Source organism: Silene latifolia, chromosome 2, assembly GCF_048544455.1.
Source record: "Silene latifolia isolate original U9 population chromosome 2, ASM4854445v1, whole genome shotgun sequence".
NCBI lineage: Eukaryota > Viridiplantae > Streptophyta > Magnoliopsida > Caryophyllales > Caryophyllaceae > Silene > Silene latifolia.
The window spans coordinates 22,764,058-22,782,196 of NC_133527.1; the positions used below are offsets into that span (position 1 = coordinate 22,764,058).

Below are 18,139 nucleotides of genomic sequence, written 5' to 3' on the forward strand. Positions count from 1 at the left end.
GGATCGTGTTGCAGACTTTGAGGGAGCATGAGTTGTATGCTAAGCTGTCCAAGTGTGAGTTCTGGTTAGAGAAAGTTGCTTTTCTGGGGCATGTGATCTCTAAGGAGGGAGTAGCTGTGGATCCGGCAAAGATTGAGGCAGTGACAAAGTGGGAAGCACCAAAGAATGTCGCTGAGATTAGGAGTTTCTTGGGTTTAGCTGGATACTACAGACGGTTCGTGAAAGATTTCTCCAAGATAGCTAGACCTATGACAGCTTTGATGAGGAAAGAGAACAGGTTTTGTTGGGATGAGAGTTGTGAGAAAGCATTCCAAACATTAAAGGAGCGTTTGACCACAGCTCCTATCTTAGCATTGCCTGAAGGGATTGAGAACTTTGAGGTTTATACAAATGCCTCAAAGAATGGGTTGGGATGTGTGTTGATGCAGAACGGTAAGGTGATTGCTTATGCTTCTAGGCAATTGAAGCCGTATGAGGAGAACTACCCTACACATGATCTAGAGTTGGATGCAGTGGTGTTTGCTCTCAAGATTTGGAGACATTACCTTTATGGGGCGACCTTTAAGGTATTTTCAGATCACAAGAGTCTCAAGTACATCTTCACTCAAAAGGAGTTGAATATGAGACAGAGGAGGTGGATGGAGCTGATTAGCGATTATGACATGGATATTATCTACCATGAAGGGAAAGCCAATGTTGTTGCAGATGCTTTGAGTAGGAAGAGTGTACACTCCCTGTGTACAGCTCTATCCTTGATGAGGTTGAGAGATGAGGTGGGGAAGTTTGGGATACATATGATTCAGAGAGGAGATGCCGTGGCAGATTTGACAGTGCAACCTGATCTTTATGATGATATTCGAGGTAAACAGGCTTTAGATCCTAAGCTAGTTGAGTGGAGAGCTGGAGTAGAGGAAGGGACAGTGTCCCGATTTTCTATTCACACAGATGGTGGTTTGAGGTTCGATGGTAGGTGGTGTGTCCCTAATGATGAGGAGCTGAAAAAGACAATCATGACAGAGGCACATTGTACACCATATTCAGTACATCCAGGTGGAGACAAGCTATACAAGTATTTGAAGAACACGTTTTGGTGGCCTGGGATGAAGAAGGAAACAGCTGAGTTTGTGGCCCGTTGTTTGACATGCCAGAGAGTTAAAGGGGAACAGCGACGACCACAAGGTAAGATTCAGTCTTTAGAGGTACCTGAGTGGAAGTGAGAATCCATTTCTATGAATTTTATCGTGGGTTTACCAAAGAGTCAACAGGGTAACAACATGATATGGGTGATAGTGGATCGACTGACCAAGTCAGCTCACTTTGTTCCAATGAAAGATACATGGACTAAAGCACAATTGACTGTGGCTTATCGAAAGAATGTGCTAAGGTTACATGGAGTCCCTAAGGACATAGTGTCTGACAGAGATGCGAGGTTTATATCACGGTTTTGGAAAGAGTTGTAGGAATCTTTGGGAACAACCTTGAAGATGAGTACAACTTTTCATCCTGCGACAGACGGTCAGACTGAGAGAACAATCAAAACTCTTGAGGATATGTTACGAGCTTGTGTGATGGACTTTGGTGGTAACTGGGAACAGAGATTGGATTTGATAGAGTTTTCTTACAACAACAGCTATCACACTAGTATTGGCATGGCACCGTTTGAGGCTTTGTACGGGAGGAGATGCAGGAGTCCGATTTGTTGGGACGACAGTGCTGAGGCAATGGTTCTAGGACCACAGATGGTACATGAGATGGTTGAACAGATTAAGATGATCAGGGAAAGGATGAGAGCAGCTCAGGTTAGACAAAAGAGTTATGCAGATCTACATCGCCGGGATATAGAGTTTCAGGTTGGGGATAAGGTTCTTCTGAAAGTGTCTCCTATACGTGGGGTTATGAGATTTGGGAAAAAGAGCAAGCTGAGTCAGAAGTTCATCGGTCCTTATGAGATCTTAGAGCGAGTTGGGGAGGTTGCTTATCGTCTGGCTTTACCTGCTACATTAGAGAGAGTGCATAATGTGTTTCATGTATCGCAGCTGCGGAGGTATGTGAGTGACCCATCACATGTGTTAGAGGCAGAGAGCATAGAGCTAGATGAGTCTTTATCATATCTTGAGGTACCTAAGCAGATTCTTGACTGGAAGGTTAGGAAGACTAGGAATGGTGAGACAGTTTTGCTTAAGATCCTTTGGTCTAATCACGAGACAGAGGAAGCTACATGGGAGGCAGAGGAGATCATGAGAGAGCGCTACCCTTTCCTTTTTGATCAGGTATGTTTGGTTACGAGGACGTAACCTTGTTTCTTTTAGGGGGGTAGGAGATGATCGCAAAGAGTTTTTAAGAGTTTTATACCCTTTTTATGTTGTGTCGGTATAGTTGTTGTCGTTGAGTCGGGTTGAGTTTGAGTTAGTAACAAGTTTTTATGTTGAGTTTGTTTCGATTGTTGAGTCGGGAGTTTCGTAGTGTGAGTCTTTGTTTTGTGTTGGTTTGAACTTCGGGGACAAAGTTCTTTTTAAGGAGGGAAGACTGTAATACTCCGTATTTATGAGTCTTGGGGTACTCTATCGAGTAGGCCTTACTCTGTCGAGTAAGGGTGAGTTGCGCTTTTAAATAATTTCTGACCTGTTGGGTACTCGATCGAGTAGAGGAGTACTCGATCGAGTACCTGGGCTACTCGATCGAGTAGCCGGTTTACGGGAGTTGTTTTCTCGGGTTTTGTTAATTATGCGATTAAGGTATATAATCTTTTCGTCATTCATTCTAATCACTTTTCCCAAAACCTAATCACTGTGAGAAGAGAAAAGCAAACTACGTTCATCACCTTAATCGCATTGTTAACAAATCCCGGAGCTTGGAAGATCGGATTTCACCTTTCTTTATGTAATCCTTGCGTCGAGGGTAAGACCTGTATACCGTTTTTATTATATTTCGTCAAAGTTAGTTAAACCCTAATTTTGGGAATTGGGGGATTTTGTTGTGTCATGTGAATGGTAGTAATTATGTGCTTGTATAATTAGGAGGAGGGTTCGTAGAGGAAGCTTTTTTACTTCAGCTGTGAGATTGTCTGACTGTTGTGCTTTCCAGGTAGGGTTTCCCTACTCAGTATCATTTACATGATGTGTGGTGTTGTGCTGTAACTAGTGTAATTGGTTGATTCAGACGGTTGTGATTGTGATTGTGATTGTGATTGTTTGTCTGTGATTCACGAGATGCGTTCTCGGCTGAGTGGAGTCACTTGCGGGAGTGGCTTCACGCCCTAGTTTCGCCCTTCGTGGAACCCGCCACGGAAGGGGATGTGCACATTAATGGGACAGGGTTTTCGCTCGGTATGATGAGCGGGGCTTAGGTGGGAACGGCTGCGGTCCCCCACTGGCAGGGCTGGTCCAGTGGACAGTCGGAGACGGAGATGGAGTGGAGTGCTTGATTGTGTATGATTGTTGGAGTTGTGTTGGTTGCTATATTGTTGATTATATCACTTGTGTAAATAGTACTGACCCCGGTTAATGTTTTAAAACCTGCGGTGATCCATTCGGGGATGGTGAGCAGATATTGAGCAGGTATGACATGAGTACTGGGATAGCTGGGATTGCCACGATCAGATGATAGAAGTCTTCCGCTATAGCTTAGTAGTTTTCATAGACATTTCAGTTAGATCAGTAGACAGCCTTTTTGAGAACATGTATTAGTATTTGGTTTGGTTTTTGGATTGTAACCTTTCGCTAAAGTTTTACTATTTAAACGTCGTTTCATTATTGTTTATTTGATTATCATTGCCTCGGGTAACCGAGATGGTAACGTCCTTATACCTGGGTGGTCCTGGTAAGGCACTTGGAGTATGGGGTGTTAAAGACCCCCCACCCCCTTTCCCCCCCCCCCCCGATGCCTCTTGCTATCCTGTTAGCTGGGCCCTCCCGCCTCGCGACTGGCTAAAAACCAATGTCGACGCGGCTCTTTCCTCCTCCTCCTCCTTTGCTAGCCTGGGGTGTGTCACTAGGGATTGGTCTGGTTCGTGGGTTTTGGGTTGGTCCTCACGCCTGGTTGCCTCTAACCCGTTCCTTTGCGAGCTCCTCGCCATTCGTGATGGGATTTTACGGTCTATAGGTCTAGGTAGTAGAGTCTTGATTGCCTCTGATTGCTTGGATGTTGTTTCTTCTATTCTTGGCGATAGCATTCCTTGTGGCCCGTGTAATAACATTATTCTTGAGTGTAGGACTCTGTTACAGGATTCACCCCATTTGATGCTGGGTTTTGAGAGGAGATCGGGTAACCGTGTTGCTGATGCTATTGCTCGTTTCACTCTCTTAGACTCTAGCCCCTCCGCGGGTTGTTTTGAGTGGGACTGCGTTCCCCATTTTCTATTTGAACTTTGTAACTCTGATTTCCTTTTGCCTTTTACGCCGCTTTCCCCCGACCCGCCCCCGTGATGTACTGAACTTTGTCTTTCACTTTATTTAATGCACTCCCATTCCAAAAAAAAAAAATCACCACTTCCCCGGAGTTAAATCTATTGACACGCGAGTCAAAAATATTATCACTCGAAACTAACGTAATCCGCTATCGATCCCTACTCAATCGCACTCGACCCAAAATAATACAAATAGATTAAGGTGACTCATCGAAATGAACCGAACCGAAAATTGAAACTAAGGTTAACCCGAATAACACAGATTAGATTTAATCCGGCCCAAAATTGAATTAATGACGAGTTTCTAGGCCTAAATAAAACCCTAATTACTCTTGTTACCCGTAGCTTATAGAACCTTTAAATTTTGTATCTGATTTCGAACATTAGGTTATCAGTACAAAACGATCCCAACGTGCAAGAAAACACAGCTTGGCTATTAGGAAGAATGGATCCTGAAGGACGCAAAACATTAGTCATGATCAAGAATGACGAGGGCAACGCATCGACATCTATTAACGATCTAAACGACGAGATGTTGCTTGAGATCTTATGCCAAGTGGACTGTTATAGCACCGCTCTTAGGTGCAAAACCGTTTCCAAGCGCTGGTGCTCTATAGTTTCTGCCCCTTCATTCGTGGCGGAAGGGTTTGTAAAGCACCGCGACATAATCAATGAAAAGGAGCAACCATGGACCTTCTTGTCAACCATGACGATGTGGGATAAAAACATTGTGACCGCCGTTGTTACACCACCATGTTGCGAAAGGATATTGAGGTCTCCGATATTGTCGTTACAATTCCTTCCTTTCCCATCCAAGGTTATCGCGACATTCAGAGACTTAAATTTATGCTTAGGTGTGAATCCTGTTACGGGAGAAGGCGTTTTCTATATTTGTAATCTGCTAACCAAGCAATGGTTGCCTCTGCCACCTTCGCCAACTCACCGAGAAGTAAATTGGGCTGCTCTAGTATGCCAAGAAGGGCGCGGTTTTAGGGTTGTCGTGGCTCAGTCAATGCTCGAAGGTCGCTATTATTTAGGGACTGCTTGTACAATCAATTTACTTATTTACTTATCAGACACATGTCAATGGAAAAACATAGATATTGTAATCGAGTCTCAGCCTTATGGTGTAGGGTCTTGTCATAGAAGTTTCGTAGGGGTAGTGTGTAAGGGGATGGTGTTAGTCCATCGCGACATTGTTTTTGGTGCCTTTGATCCATTCGATGTTACTGATACTTTTGAAGGGACTTTGACTGCAATCGCACTGCCATTACCACCTAAAGAACCAGATATGCGATTGCGTAAAACACCAGAAGTATTACTCGAGAGTTGTGGAAAATTGATAGCCATTGAATCAATGTGTCTGATTTTACGTTCAGACTTGAAAGGAAATTTAATTGCGGGGTCACAAGCATGGCATATTTGGAAACTTGACCCGAGACCAGAGAATGAAGTAGTTGTTGGATGGGAGCTGATATCGATGCTTCATGGTGAAATCCAAGTTAAAGGATCATTATCAGTAGTCGATGGTGATAACAAGTTTAAGTTTGTAGGTGTGCACCCAAATAAGGAGCACTTGGTGTACTTGATAAGCGTGAGTCAAAATCAGTTGGTTTTGTGTGATACTAAATCCAATGTTTTAGAGCCTTTGATGATACCAGTTCCTCCTCATCAACTTGTAACTTCTTACAAACTTGAGTTTCCGCGTTGGCCTGTTCCATATCCTTGGTTGTTGAGTTAAGGGCGTTTCTCCAAGTTTAATTATTATATTCGCTTTTACGTTTTTCATGTAAGTTCAGTTTAATAATCTTGCTATATTGCTCTGAGAATACTCTAGTGATGGTTGCACCATCAGCTTGTGAAAGGATTGTCCTTTCATTACGTTCCTTCTTCATCCAGAGTCTTTCGAATAAAAACAATCGATGATTTGAAGTTTGAACACGAGATGTTGCACGTGATTTTATATAGGAAGATGGTAGCTGTAGAATAGTGTAGATCATTTTCTTTATCTAAGGTCCAATTCGGAAGGCAATGTGATCGTGAACAACACATTAGGATGGCATTCTTGGAAACTTGATCTGCGACTCGATAATCATGGACCGCTATCTCAATCTAAAGTTGATATTTTCACATTAATCCCCAACAATAACAAAAAGTTTTTATCATAAAATGACTTTTTGTGAAATTCATTATATTTGGATGAGTTTCACGAGTTAGCGCCATCCGATGGCGCCCAATCTCGGCGCCACCCTCTCGCATGCAATAAATGGGGACCCATAAAATAATGGATATATCCCATAGAATAAGTGGGGACCCCAATAATAAGGGATGCATGTAAGAGTGTGGCGCCGAAATTAGGTGCCACCGAGTGGCGCCGTATCATTATCCATTTTAAGAAGGGGTATTTTTCTTGTTGTAGGTGCTCACAAAGAATGGTTGTCTTTTATTGTCAATGGTTGCCTTTTATTGTCTTATTATAGTGATATAAACATTGTTAATTGTTGTATAAATTTTTGAAAAAAATATCATTTTATGATTAAATGTGGATAAGTTGAGAACCCACGAAAAACAACAAAAACCTGTTTGTTCTTGTGGATGCTATAATAATGCTCAATAAAGATTACGCCACATGTTAAGCCACAATATTTGTATTTTCGATCATCGTCATGTCTCAAATCTCCACTAATCTTATACGCATCATGTATATTAAGCTCGTATTTTAAAGTATACACCACCTATGTATCATATTAAGCTCCCATTATACCTTCTATTCTCAATAACTCTCCATATTTCTTTTTTTATCTATTCACAATATTCTTTCTATTTTTTTATTTGGCAAACTTTTATACTTACTTTAATCACCGCACCCTTCAATACACATATTTTATCTTATTTTAATCACCTTACCCATACAACAATATTTATTTTAATAACATCGTCCCACAATAATATCACAAAATACCTTCCCTCTCTAATCTCCTACCCCTAGTATACTTTGTGCGCTTCATGAATAGGAAGAGTTATTGAGAATAGAATTGAGTAATTATTAAATTTGGCCCTGAATTATTTTAATCGTCTATCACATAAATATATTTATACTTTCTAAAGTTAACATGATATGAAAACACGAAATGAAATTAACGAATTTGGATTAAGGCTCGATGACCCATTTATGTACGTGGGTCATCAAGCCTCCGTACCCCCAGATTATTCAAGTCGTGTCAATTACTCCCTCCTATTAAGAATAAACTTTTTCGTTCATTTTGACACAAAAATTAAGTAAATACACTACCTCACGTCCCACCCTATAAATAAATTAGAACCACACAAATATACGACCTCACCGTATAGTTAAATTTAAACTATACAAACACTACACTTACCAAAACAGAAATTAGAGAAATTATTGTGAATGGATGAAAAAGGAAAGGAATATGAAAGTTTATTTTTTTTTTGGTTACAATTTAAATTTTTTTTTTTCTTTGTGAATCGGAGGGAGTAGGTTTAAAACCCTTTGAAGGTTCCTCTTCTCTCGACAAAACCATAAACCAAATAATCCAAGAAAACATAGCAATGAAGAATGATGAACGATGCAAATCATTAGCAATCAAGAAAACTAAGAAGAACAATAACTCAATAGACGATCTAAACGATCTAAACGACGAGATATTACTTGAAATCTTAAGCAGGTTGTCTAATTATAGCACTGCACTTCGCTGCAAAACCGTGTCGAAGCGCTGGTGCGCTTTAATTTCCGACCCATCGTTTATTCCTCAATGCCAATCAATCCACACTGAAACCGACGAAGATAATCAACCATGGACGTCGTTGCTGATAGATCTTAATCATCGACTAACGGCCATTGTCGCACGACCTTATTGTGAAAGTGTATTCCGGTCTCCGACATTATCCCTTGACTTCCTTCCAAAACACTACACAATTTATTCGACATTCAGAGACTTGGTTTTGTGCTTTAACGTCAATCGGTCAACGAAATTAGGTCAATTCTTCGTAGTTAATTTGCTAACCAAACAATGGATTACTCTTCCCTCTTCTAAAACCGACAACCAACCTGTATGGGCCGGTCTTGCATGTCGAAAGGGAAGTTGTTTTAGAGTCGTCGTGCTTCGTGCTATAACTGATGACGAACGTATCATCAATGACAATCCTTTCAAAAATTATCAGTTGGTTATTTACATATCAGAGACCCCGGAATGGAAAAATATAGATCTTCGAATCGACAACCAGCCTTGTTTTAAATGGTATCATAGTATATCCTTTACTGGGGTTGTTTGTAAGAGCGTGGTGTGCTTTCGTCAAACCTCGTATTTTGGTGCTTTCAATCCGTTTCAAGTCACTTCGACTTTTAATGGAATTTTGAAAGCAATACCGCTGCCATTACCTCCAATAACTGGAGAAAAATTACTAGAAAGTTGCGGAAAACTAATAGCTACAAATCACTTCATTGGATTATATCTGTCTCATGGAAATAGTACTCAAACTGAGAAGGTAAAGTTTCCGATTTGGAAACTTGACCTGAATCAACTTGAATCGATTAATGAACAAGCTCTTGAGTGGGAACTGGTATCCGACCTTAATGATTCAATTGTTGTACAACCGGCAATAGCCAATGCACTCCCTATTACTGCGGTTGGTGGCAATGGTCTATGCCACGTATTGGATGTGCACCCAAATAAGGAGCACTTGGTATACTTGCGAATGTCGGGTGATAATAATAAGCACTTGCTTGTTTGTGATACTAAAGTAAAATACGTCAAGGTTTTAACACAATTAGAGTTCTCTTCTATTCGATTTTTACCCTGCCATAGCCTTCTCCAAGGTTGGCCGATGCCTATCCCTATTCCCAGGATCCTACCGGAATCCGAGGAAATTATTCGTAATGACAATGTACAGGGCCAATCTTGTCAGTAACACTAACTTTGGGGTAAGCCCACTTATCAACGACAAATTTGTAATGACAATGTGCAGTGCAGGGTCATTTTTGCACAAGGGTCACAATCTCTTTGTGGCGGAATCCGCTACGAGTTTATATTTGGTCACTCGAATATTGTTTTGTTCCTGTTTATATTGAAGGTTTTTTTTTTCCGGTCTGGCATTATTAACTATTTAACGAATTAGTGGTTGTTACTTATTTACGCTCTATGGGTCCAGGACCGCATTCTCTATTTTTTTGCGTACAATTGACAAAAGTCGGTGTCCGGCTCTACATACTATGGAAGCAAAATACTTGTAATGGCGTACAAGTATTTTCCATTTGACTAATGAATTTGAGAGATGAAAAATAAAGAGAATATTCATTTACCTACTTCTCCCATTTACCTTTGCTTTCTCTTTTCAACTCTTTTCATTCTTTACACCCAATTTCTTTTCATTTCAACCCAATTTCCCACATTTAGCTTCAGAATCAATGCATAGAATCTTTACTCTCATCACAAATGATTAATTAGAAGTTCAGATCATTGTGAGGCAAAAACAAAGAATTATAGCAAGATGGACACACAATCCAGAACTCAATGAGTAATATCTATAACACTAAAACAAGTAAATTATTTCCTTAATTTACAAATTAAGATCACAAACTTAGTGGGTCCCTATTGAGAGACATCTCTCCCGAGTTTTTGTGCTAGTTTTAGCCTTGCAAAAAAAATCACGGGTTCGCTAGTAAAAATTTAAAGCAAAAACCAATATATAAATAAGATACACTTTAGTTTATATGAATTAATAAGAAAAAAATAGAAAAATTCTAATACTCTAATTTGAGAAATTATTGGGTACACTCGTTGTATCATGTCATCGTACACCGTACCCAATGAGAATATTATAATTGACTAAATTCTTCATAAATAAAAGAACATAATCTTATAAAATAAAAATTAAGGTATCTCATATTCTCATTGATTAGAGTGTACGATAAAAATTAATATTTATTTTCACATAAAACAGTCTCATTTTAGAAGTTTTTTCATTGATTGATTCTATATTTATTAGTGATACTTTGAATTATATAGAACCAATCAACGAAAAAACTTCTAAAATGAGAGTCAAATTGTGATTTGTGATTAAAAAAGGGGAGTGCTAGGGCGACACCGGGTGTTACTGAGTTCGGTAACACCCTAATAAAAAAAATAGAAAAAAATAAAAAATAGAAAAATAATTTTCGTTTTTGCGCCAACTTCGTAGGGATAAAACCGTAATTTGCAAATTTATTATATTAATAAAATAAAAGATAAAAGATACTTCATAATTAAAACTAAACTAAATCTAATATCTCCTATCTAATAGACAACAATATTTTATTTTGGTCGTATCGATATCCTTGTTGATCAGGTTGTTAATGCTTTTGGTCGTATCGATATCCTTTTAACAATTGTGCAGAGCAGTATGAATGCACCACTGTTGAGGATATTGACGAGCCGCGGCTTGAAAAGGTGTTCAGGACTAACATTTTCTCTTATTTCTTCGTCACAAGGTGAGCCATGCATAAAATTCTATCAGTTGAGTTTTATGCCGGCTTCTGAATAAGAGTAAATTAGTTCAGTAATGTAGGATGTTCTGATGCAACTTCAATGTGTTCAAATTTTATTATTAACAAAATTCATAAACATTATGCTAAGCATCTAACAATTATAGAAAAATAAAAATGAATCGAGTCCTTAAATCCAACCTAAAGCTTTAACAATCATCTAAAATTTATTCTCCGGTAAGGTCAATGACCTCGATTCCGTCATCATTGGTCAGGTCGATGACCTCGATTCCGTCATTATTTTATTTATTTTCGCTGTGAGTTGTAATTATTTTTATAATAATAATAATAAAAGGGTGTGGGAGCCCAGATTGTATCTCGGCTCCCCACCAATTTCATGTAAACTTTTATTTTTATTTTAATGAAAGCTGTGCGCACCCTTCAATAAAAAAAAATATAATAATAATAATAATAATAATAATAATAATAATAATAATAATAATAAATGTAGTTATAATTCAGTTTAATATAGTTCAATTCAGTTCAACGTTTTTCATTTTTAATTCAATAATCCAACTCACCTCCGCTTACTTCAATTATGTGTGGCTCAATGTAAATTAACTAGGTTCAATTCAATTTATTTAGCTCAACTTAGCTAAACTACGCTCGGAATCCGACACGAAATTAACGGGTTAGGGTTAAAGCTTGATAACTCATTTATGTAAGTGATTCGGCACAACCACGACACGGGAATTAATTTGGTTGGTTTTGAGTTGAAGGGGTTCGTCACTCATTTGCTTGTGACACAAACACATATCCGACACGACTCGATCTGTAAGTGGGTAGACACTAACACGTTACTCATAGAATATACTCCCTCCACACCGGTCATTTGTTTACCTACTTCATTTTTGGGTGTCTTAATGAATTGTTTAACTTTCTATTTTGGGAATGTTTTTAATGAACAATTTGAAGATACGTGGACAATTTCGTCCACTTGTTATCTAATAATTGGCCCCTTACAAAGGTATACAAATGATCGAGACGGAGGGAATAATACGTAAACAAATGACCACACAAAGAGTGTATAAGATAAAGTATGCTTTAAATCTTTTGTTTTTTGGACTCCTTCTATAAAACAATAAGTCACTCTAATATAAATATCGGTTTCAATTACTTAAATACTAAACCCATATTAATATCCAAAATTTTAACAAAAATATTTTTTTTTTAAAGAACAAAATAATAAGTTAACAAGTCTCGAACCTCCAAGTACTCCCTACTCACTAGTAGGGATGACAGTGGGTCGGGGACCCGACCCAGACCCTGAGGGTCGGACCCTAATGGGTCGGGTATGGGTCTCGTTTTTTCAGACCCAATGGGTATGGGTCGGGTATGGGTCTTAAGAAAATATTTCGGGTCCGGGTCCGGGTCTAAGTTATGAGACCCATACCCGACCCTTAGACCCTTTATTAAAAAAAAAAAAAAAATCAAAATCACAACTTTTCTGAATTCATACTGGCAGACCGTAAAAACCCAACTAAAGTCTCTTTCTCTTCCCTCATCCCATAAAGTGATAAAATCCAACCAAACTCTTCTGACAATACCACCACTCCACCACTGACACAAGAAAACCAGCACCACCTGATACGCGATTGACAACCACCTCTCTAATAGGCGGCGAGCGACAACCACCATTAACGGCAGATTAATAAACTTATAATGTTAAAGTAGTTTGAATTTTTTTTTTTAATATTATAGACCTCATAGCTGTTAATCTTGTTACTAAAGTAGCTGAAACTCAGACCCGCGGGTAGACCCAGACCCTACCCTTACCCATAGGGTCCGGATATGGGTCCTCAAATTTTAGACCCTTGCGGGTCTGGGTCGGGTACGGGTCCAAAGGGAAAATCTCGGGTCCAGGTCCGGATCTAGGCGGACCCTACCCAAACCCTACCCATTGTCATCCCTACTCACTAGTCAGTAGTCACTACCTAACAGAAGCCAGTACCACAATGACAATATGTTTTATGTGCTCTTAATTGAATCGTCTATTGCTAAGTTTAAGTTAAATCATGGTCTTGCCAAAGACCGGGAAAGATCACCAATTATGCACGTGATAATGAACATGTATTCCCAGTAGCAGACCTAGGATTTGTATACCACGGGGGCACATTTTTTTTTTAATAATTATTTTTCAGTTAAAAACTTTTATTTTAGAATTGTTTACGTAAAATAACATTGAAGAGTAAAACAAATAGAAAAAAAAATTTAAATAAACGAAATTATTGACAAATAATATTTCTAAAAAGTGGAATACTAGTCTAAGATATAACCTTTTTTTAAAACTTTCTAACAATTAACATTAGTTGTTCAATGGTTTAGAGTTTGATATATTGTTAAGAGGTCTAAGGATCAAATCTTCTTTCAAACATTTTTTGACTCTAAATAAGTAAATAAATGGAGCTTGTCTAAAAATGCAAATAAATGCTTGATAAAAATAAAAAAATTGCTGCTTACTGGATTCGAACCACAGACCACTCATTCACAAGGAGAGACAACTACTAACTGAACCAGAACACAATGTTGTTTATATATGATTATATTAGAAATTTATTTCTAAAATGATTACAGGGGCACGTTCCCCGCCGCCACCTAGGTCCGCACTGGACTATTCCATGTTCCGAAAATATCGCTTAATCGGTTATTAATTTTTGATTTTTTTTTTTTTCGTGAAGGGAATTTTTTTAAAAAATTTATTATTATTATCTTAAATTATTTAACTAATGTTAGTTTCCTAAATTACCCTTTACCACCAATAAGTTTAAAATTTGAATGTTGATGGAGGGAACACAAAATACATGAGTAAATTACAATAATACCCCGGGTGTCGCTCGCTTTGAGTAACACCCGGTGTCGCCAAATCATTTTCCATTAAAAAATGGCTGACAACTAGGTGTTAAAGTCAAATTGACTACACAACAAGAATAATTTGAATGCAAATAAGATAAGTGAAAAAATAAATCTAACAAATGCATACTAACGGAAGTTTAACGGCAAATACTTTGAAGTCCTTAACGGAACAATGTGATAGTTCAGGTCCTTGATGGAAAACTTTGTCAAAGTAAAGGTCCTTATCTTATCTATTACTCGAAAATAAATATTATAAATCCGGTCAATTGGTTGAGTTATTATTAGTTTAGGTTCAGTTATCATTGGGGTTATACTAATTTTGATTCGATTCGAATTTAGTCAAGTTTAGGGTATTATTCAGATTAATCATATCAGGGCTGTGATCGTTATGAGATCAAATATTTCCTACGGTAGAACAATCTCACAAGAGTTTTTCTATTGATTACATTAGGTAACTTTAGCAAATAAGGAAAAAGAGTTTAAGTCGTCTGCGCCGTCTGCGGTATATATGTTCCTAGTTTCCTTGCATATAAAGTTATATTCATATATATATACAGCTTATTAGACGTGTAATCATCCAAGTTTCAATCTTAATAATTTGTTAGCAATGACGATTTATGATGGTTGCATTGATTTGTTGCAAAAGATCTTATGCACGCTGCCTTGCTATCGAGCTGCACCTCGCTGCAAAGCCGTCTCTAAGCAATGGAGTAGTAATTCAATAGAAAAGACGATTGATGATCTTAGCGATGATTTGTTGCGAGAGATCTTATGCACGCTGCCTTGCTATCGATCTACACCTCGCTGCAAAGCCGTTTCTAAGCAATGGAGTAGTAATCCTCCATGTTTTAATCTTGTTAATTCAATAGAAAAGACGATTGATGATCTTAGCGATGATTTGTTGCGAGAGATCTTATGCACGCTGCCTTGCTATCGAGCTGCACCTCGCTGCAAAGCCGTCTCTAAGCAATGGAGTAGTAATTCAATAGAAAAGACGATTGATGATCTTAGCGATGATTTGTTGCGTGACATTTTATGCAGGCTGCCTTGCTATCGAACTGCACTTTGCTTCAAAACCGTCTCCAAGCGGTGGTGTTCGATAATCTCCGACCCTTTATTTGCAACTCAAGGGTTTTTAACCCACCGCGAAATCGGCAAAAAAGAAGCTTATTTTGCCTTCTTGGGTACCATGATATTGTTGAATAATAAAATTGAGACGGCCATGATTGCACGGCAAAGGACATTGTGGTCTACTATTCGCCCCTTACAATCCCTTCCTTGTCATTCCACACGTTTCGTGGCATCATTCAAGGACTTGATTTTAAGTTACGGTGTCGTCAATCCTTCGACGGGTCAAGGCGTGTTTTATATTAGTAATCCGCTAACCATGCAATGGATGGTTCTCCCCCCTTCTCCAATCACTATGGAAGGTATTTCGGTGCCTTGAACCCTGTCGATGTTACATACACTTTACAAGGGACTTTGAAGGCCATAGACCTGCCTTTACCTGCTGGACACGTAAGAAAATTATTCGAGAGTGATGGAAAATTGATAGCTTCTGAGGTTTCTCTTATTAGTTTAATGTCCGATCCAGAAGGAAAATCGGCGAAAGAAATTTACTGGGTAGGAATGTGTATTTGGAAACTGGATATGAGACTTAACGATGATACACAACTTCCTCAATGGGAACGGATATTACGCTTTAATGATCGTTGTATCAATGTAAAAGGGTCAGTATTTACATGTTATGATGAATATGACGTTATTAATGGTTATTTGGCGAAATATAATAATTATGATGTGGTAGGGGTGCACCCAAGTAAGGAACACTTGGTATACTTGTCAAAAATGTATACTAGAAATACGGAAAGCCCGTTGATTTTATACGATACTAGGTGCGAGATCATAGAGCCTTTGACAACAACAATTCTTCCTTATAACTTCTCGATCAATACTTTTCACAAATTTGATATCCCATGCTGGCCGACGCCTCTCCCAAAGGCGAATAAGTAAACTGTACCGTCTGATGTTGAGTCTTCTACATAGTTGCGCATCCCAACTAGTTAAATGGAGTTTTGTGATTTGGTTGAACATTGCTTTTCTTTATGTTGATATGGAGTTAATACCGTTCTTTGCAGTGGTCGAGCTAGGGGGCTAGCAGAGGCGGTCGCCCCCTCTGGCGGATGAAATTTTCGAGTTTTTTAGTTAAATTTTTCGAATTTTTTTCAAATGTACCTTAGATCATGACTTGTTCGCCTCCCCTAAATTTGAATCATGGCTCAGCCACTGAAGTATATCTGAATCTTATCTGTGTATGTTTATTTCGTTCAACTTCAGCCTTCAAGAGTTAGTTTTCTTCGTTAAGACAATTTCTGTCAAGTTGGTTTACATGTTTTGTGTAATGAATACTAATGATCCTTACAAATAGTACTCCATTTTCGAAAAGTTAAATAAAAATGTAAGTGAAAAAGAAAAGTCCGTAGGTAAAAAGTACGAGTAATTACGTAACTTTAAATATGTCTTAAGGCCCTCAACCTAGAAACCTACCGTAGAACAATTTCACTAAATATTTTATATTGATTACATTGGGGAAGTTAAGCAAACTAGGAAATAAGGAAAGAAAATTAAAGTCGGCTAAGAAGTAAATTGGGCTGCTCTAGTATGCCTAGAGGGGCGCGGTTTTAGGGTTGTCGTGGCTCAGTCTTTGCTCGGAGGTCGCTATTATATAGGGACTGTTTGTGCAATCAATTTACTTATATCAGAGACATGTCAATGGAAAAACATAGATATTCTAATCGAGTCTCAGCCTTATGTAGGGTCTTGTCATACAAGTTTCGTAGGGGTAGTCTGTAAAGGGATGGTGTTAGTCCATCGCGACATTGTTTTTGGTGCGTTTGATCCATTCGATGTTACTGATACTTTTGAGGGAACTTTGACTGCAATCGCACTGCCATTACCACCTAAAGAACCAGATATGCGACTGCGTAAAACACCAGAAGTATTACTCGAGAGTTGTGGAAAATTGATAGCCATTGAATCAATGTGTCTGATTTTACGGTCAGACTTGAAAGGAAATTTAATTGCAAGATCACAAGCATGGCATGTTTGGAAACTTGACCCGAGACCAGAGAATGAAGTAGTTGTTGGATGGGAGCTGATATCGATGCTTGATGGTGAAATGAAAGTTAAAGGATCATTATCAGTAGTCGATGGGGAGAACAAGTTTAAGTTTGTAGGTGTGCACCCAAATAAGGAGCACTTGATGTACTTGATAAGCATGAGTCAAAATCAGTTGGTTTTGTGTGATACTAAATCCAATGTTTTAGAGCCTTTGATGATACCAGTTCCTCCTCATCAACTTGTAACTTCTTACAAACTCGACTTCCCACGTTGGCCTGTTCCATATCCTTGGTTGTTGAGTTAAGGGCGTTTCTCCAAGTTTAGTTATATTCGCTTTTAGTTAAATAAAGAGGCTGTATTGATGAAGTGCATATACACACACGATGGTGATCTGAACCTTAGATTTATATAGTCCACGATGTCTCCGTTTTAACCATTAGGCTAGGATAGTAGGATATCAAGGACCCTGCTGTCTGCTGACATCCGCTAGGTTGGACCCTAATGAGGTGGATATGGATCTCGTTTTCTTAGAAGAGCGAAGGTCGAAGGAGATAGTGCTCTTGTTATTTCAATGTCATCATAAACATTAAAAATAGGTTTCACTTCTATGTTTCACATTATTTCATTAAGAACTAGTATGAATCCCGTGCATGCATATATAAATAATAAATCATCTACTTTATAATAATGTACTCCGTATTATTTATAAATTTTAAATTGACACATAATTAATTTTTCATATTTTAATATGAGAATAAAAAATGATATGGAAACTAATCAAAAGAATTGGGTAGAGTCATGAAATATTTTAGGAAAATTAAACTTTTTTACCACATACTCCGTAATTAATAAATAATTTCAATTTATAATTTTTTCAAATATTTTTAATGAATTTTGTTTTCGTGAAATTAATAATATTAGTTCATAATTTTTTTATACTTATTAGGTACATGTTAAGTTTTTTTGTACGAAACTAACTAGTTTTAATCCCGTGCAAACTGCACGGGGTTGCAATTTCAAGCGTTGTTATTTCTGAATAATGTTTAAACTAATGATTAGCCGTATTTAAGATTTTCGATTTGTAATATACTTTCATATGCAATTACTGAATATGTATGTGAGTATATGACCGATGTACTAAAAATATTGTATTATTAACAACACAGTTTATATTCAAAGTATATCAAAACACAATGAACCTATATAAATTTGAAATA

The 18,139-nt window shown here is 38.0% G+C and overlaps 1 protein-coding gene across 1 annotated transcript; it reads left to right on the forward strand.

The window, feature by feature from the left end:
- Positions 1-4,850: 4,850 nt before the first annotated feature.
- On the forward strand, positions 4,851-6,146 carry LOC141637132 (uncharacterized). The gene has a single exon (XM_074446766.1). The coding sequence runs from the start codon at positions 4,851-4,853 to the stop codon at positions 6,144-6,146; it is 1,296 nt and encodes a 431-aa protein (XP_074302867.1).
- The last annotated feature ends 11,993 nt before the right edge of the window (positions 6,147-18,139 follow it).

Excerpts from the sequence above, each read along its gene's own strand:
- LOC141637132 (XM_074446766.1), top strand. The coding sequence starts at position 4,851 with ATGGATCCTGAAGGACGCAAAACATTAGTCATGATCAAGAATGACGAG.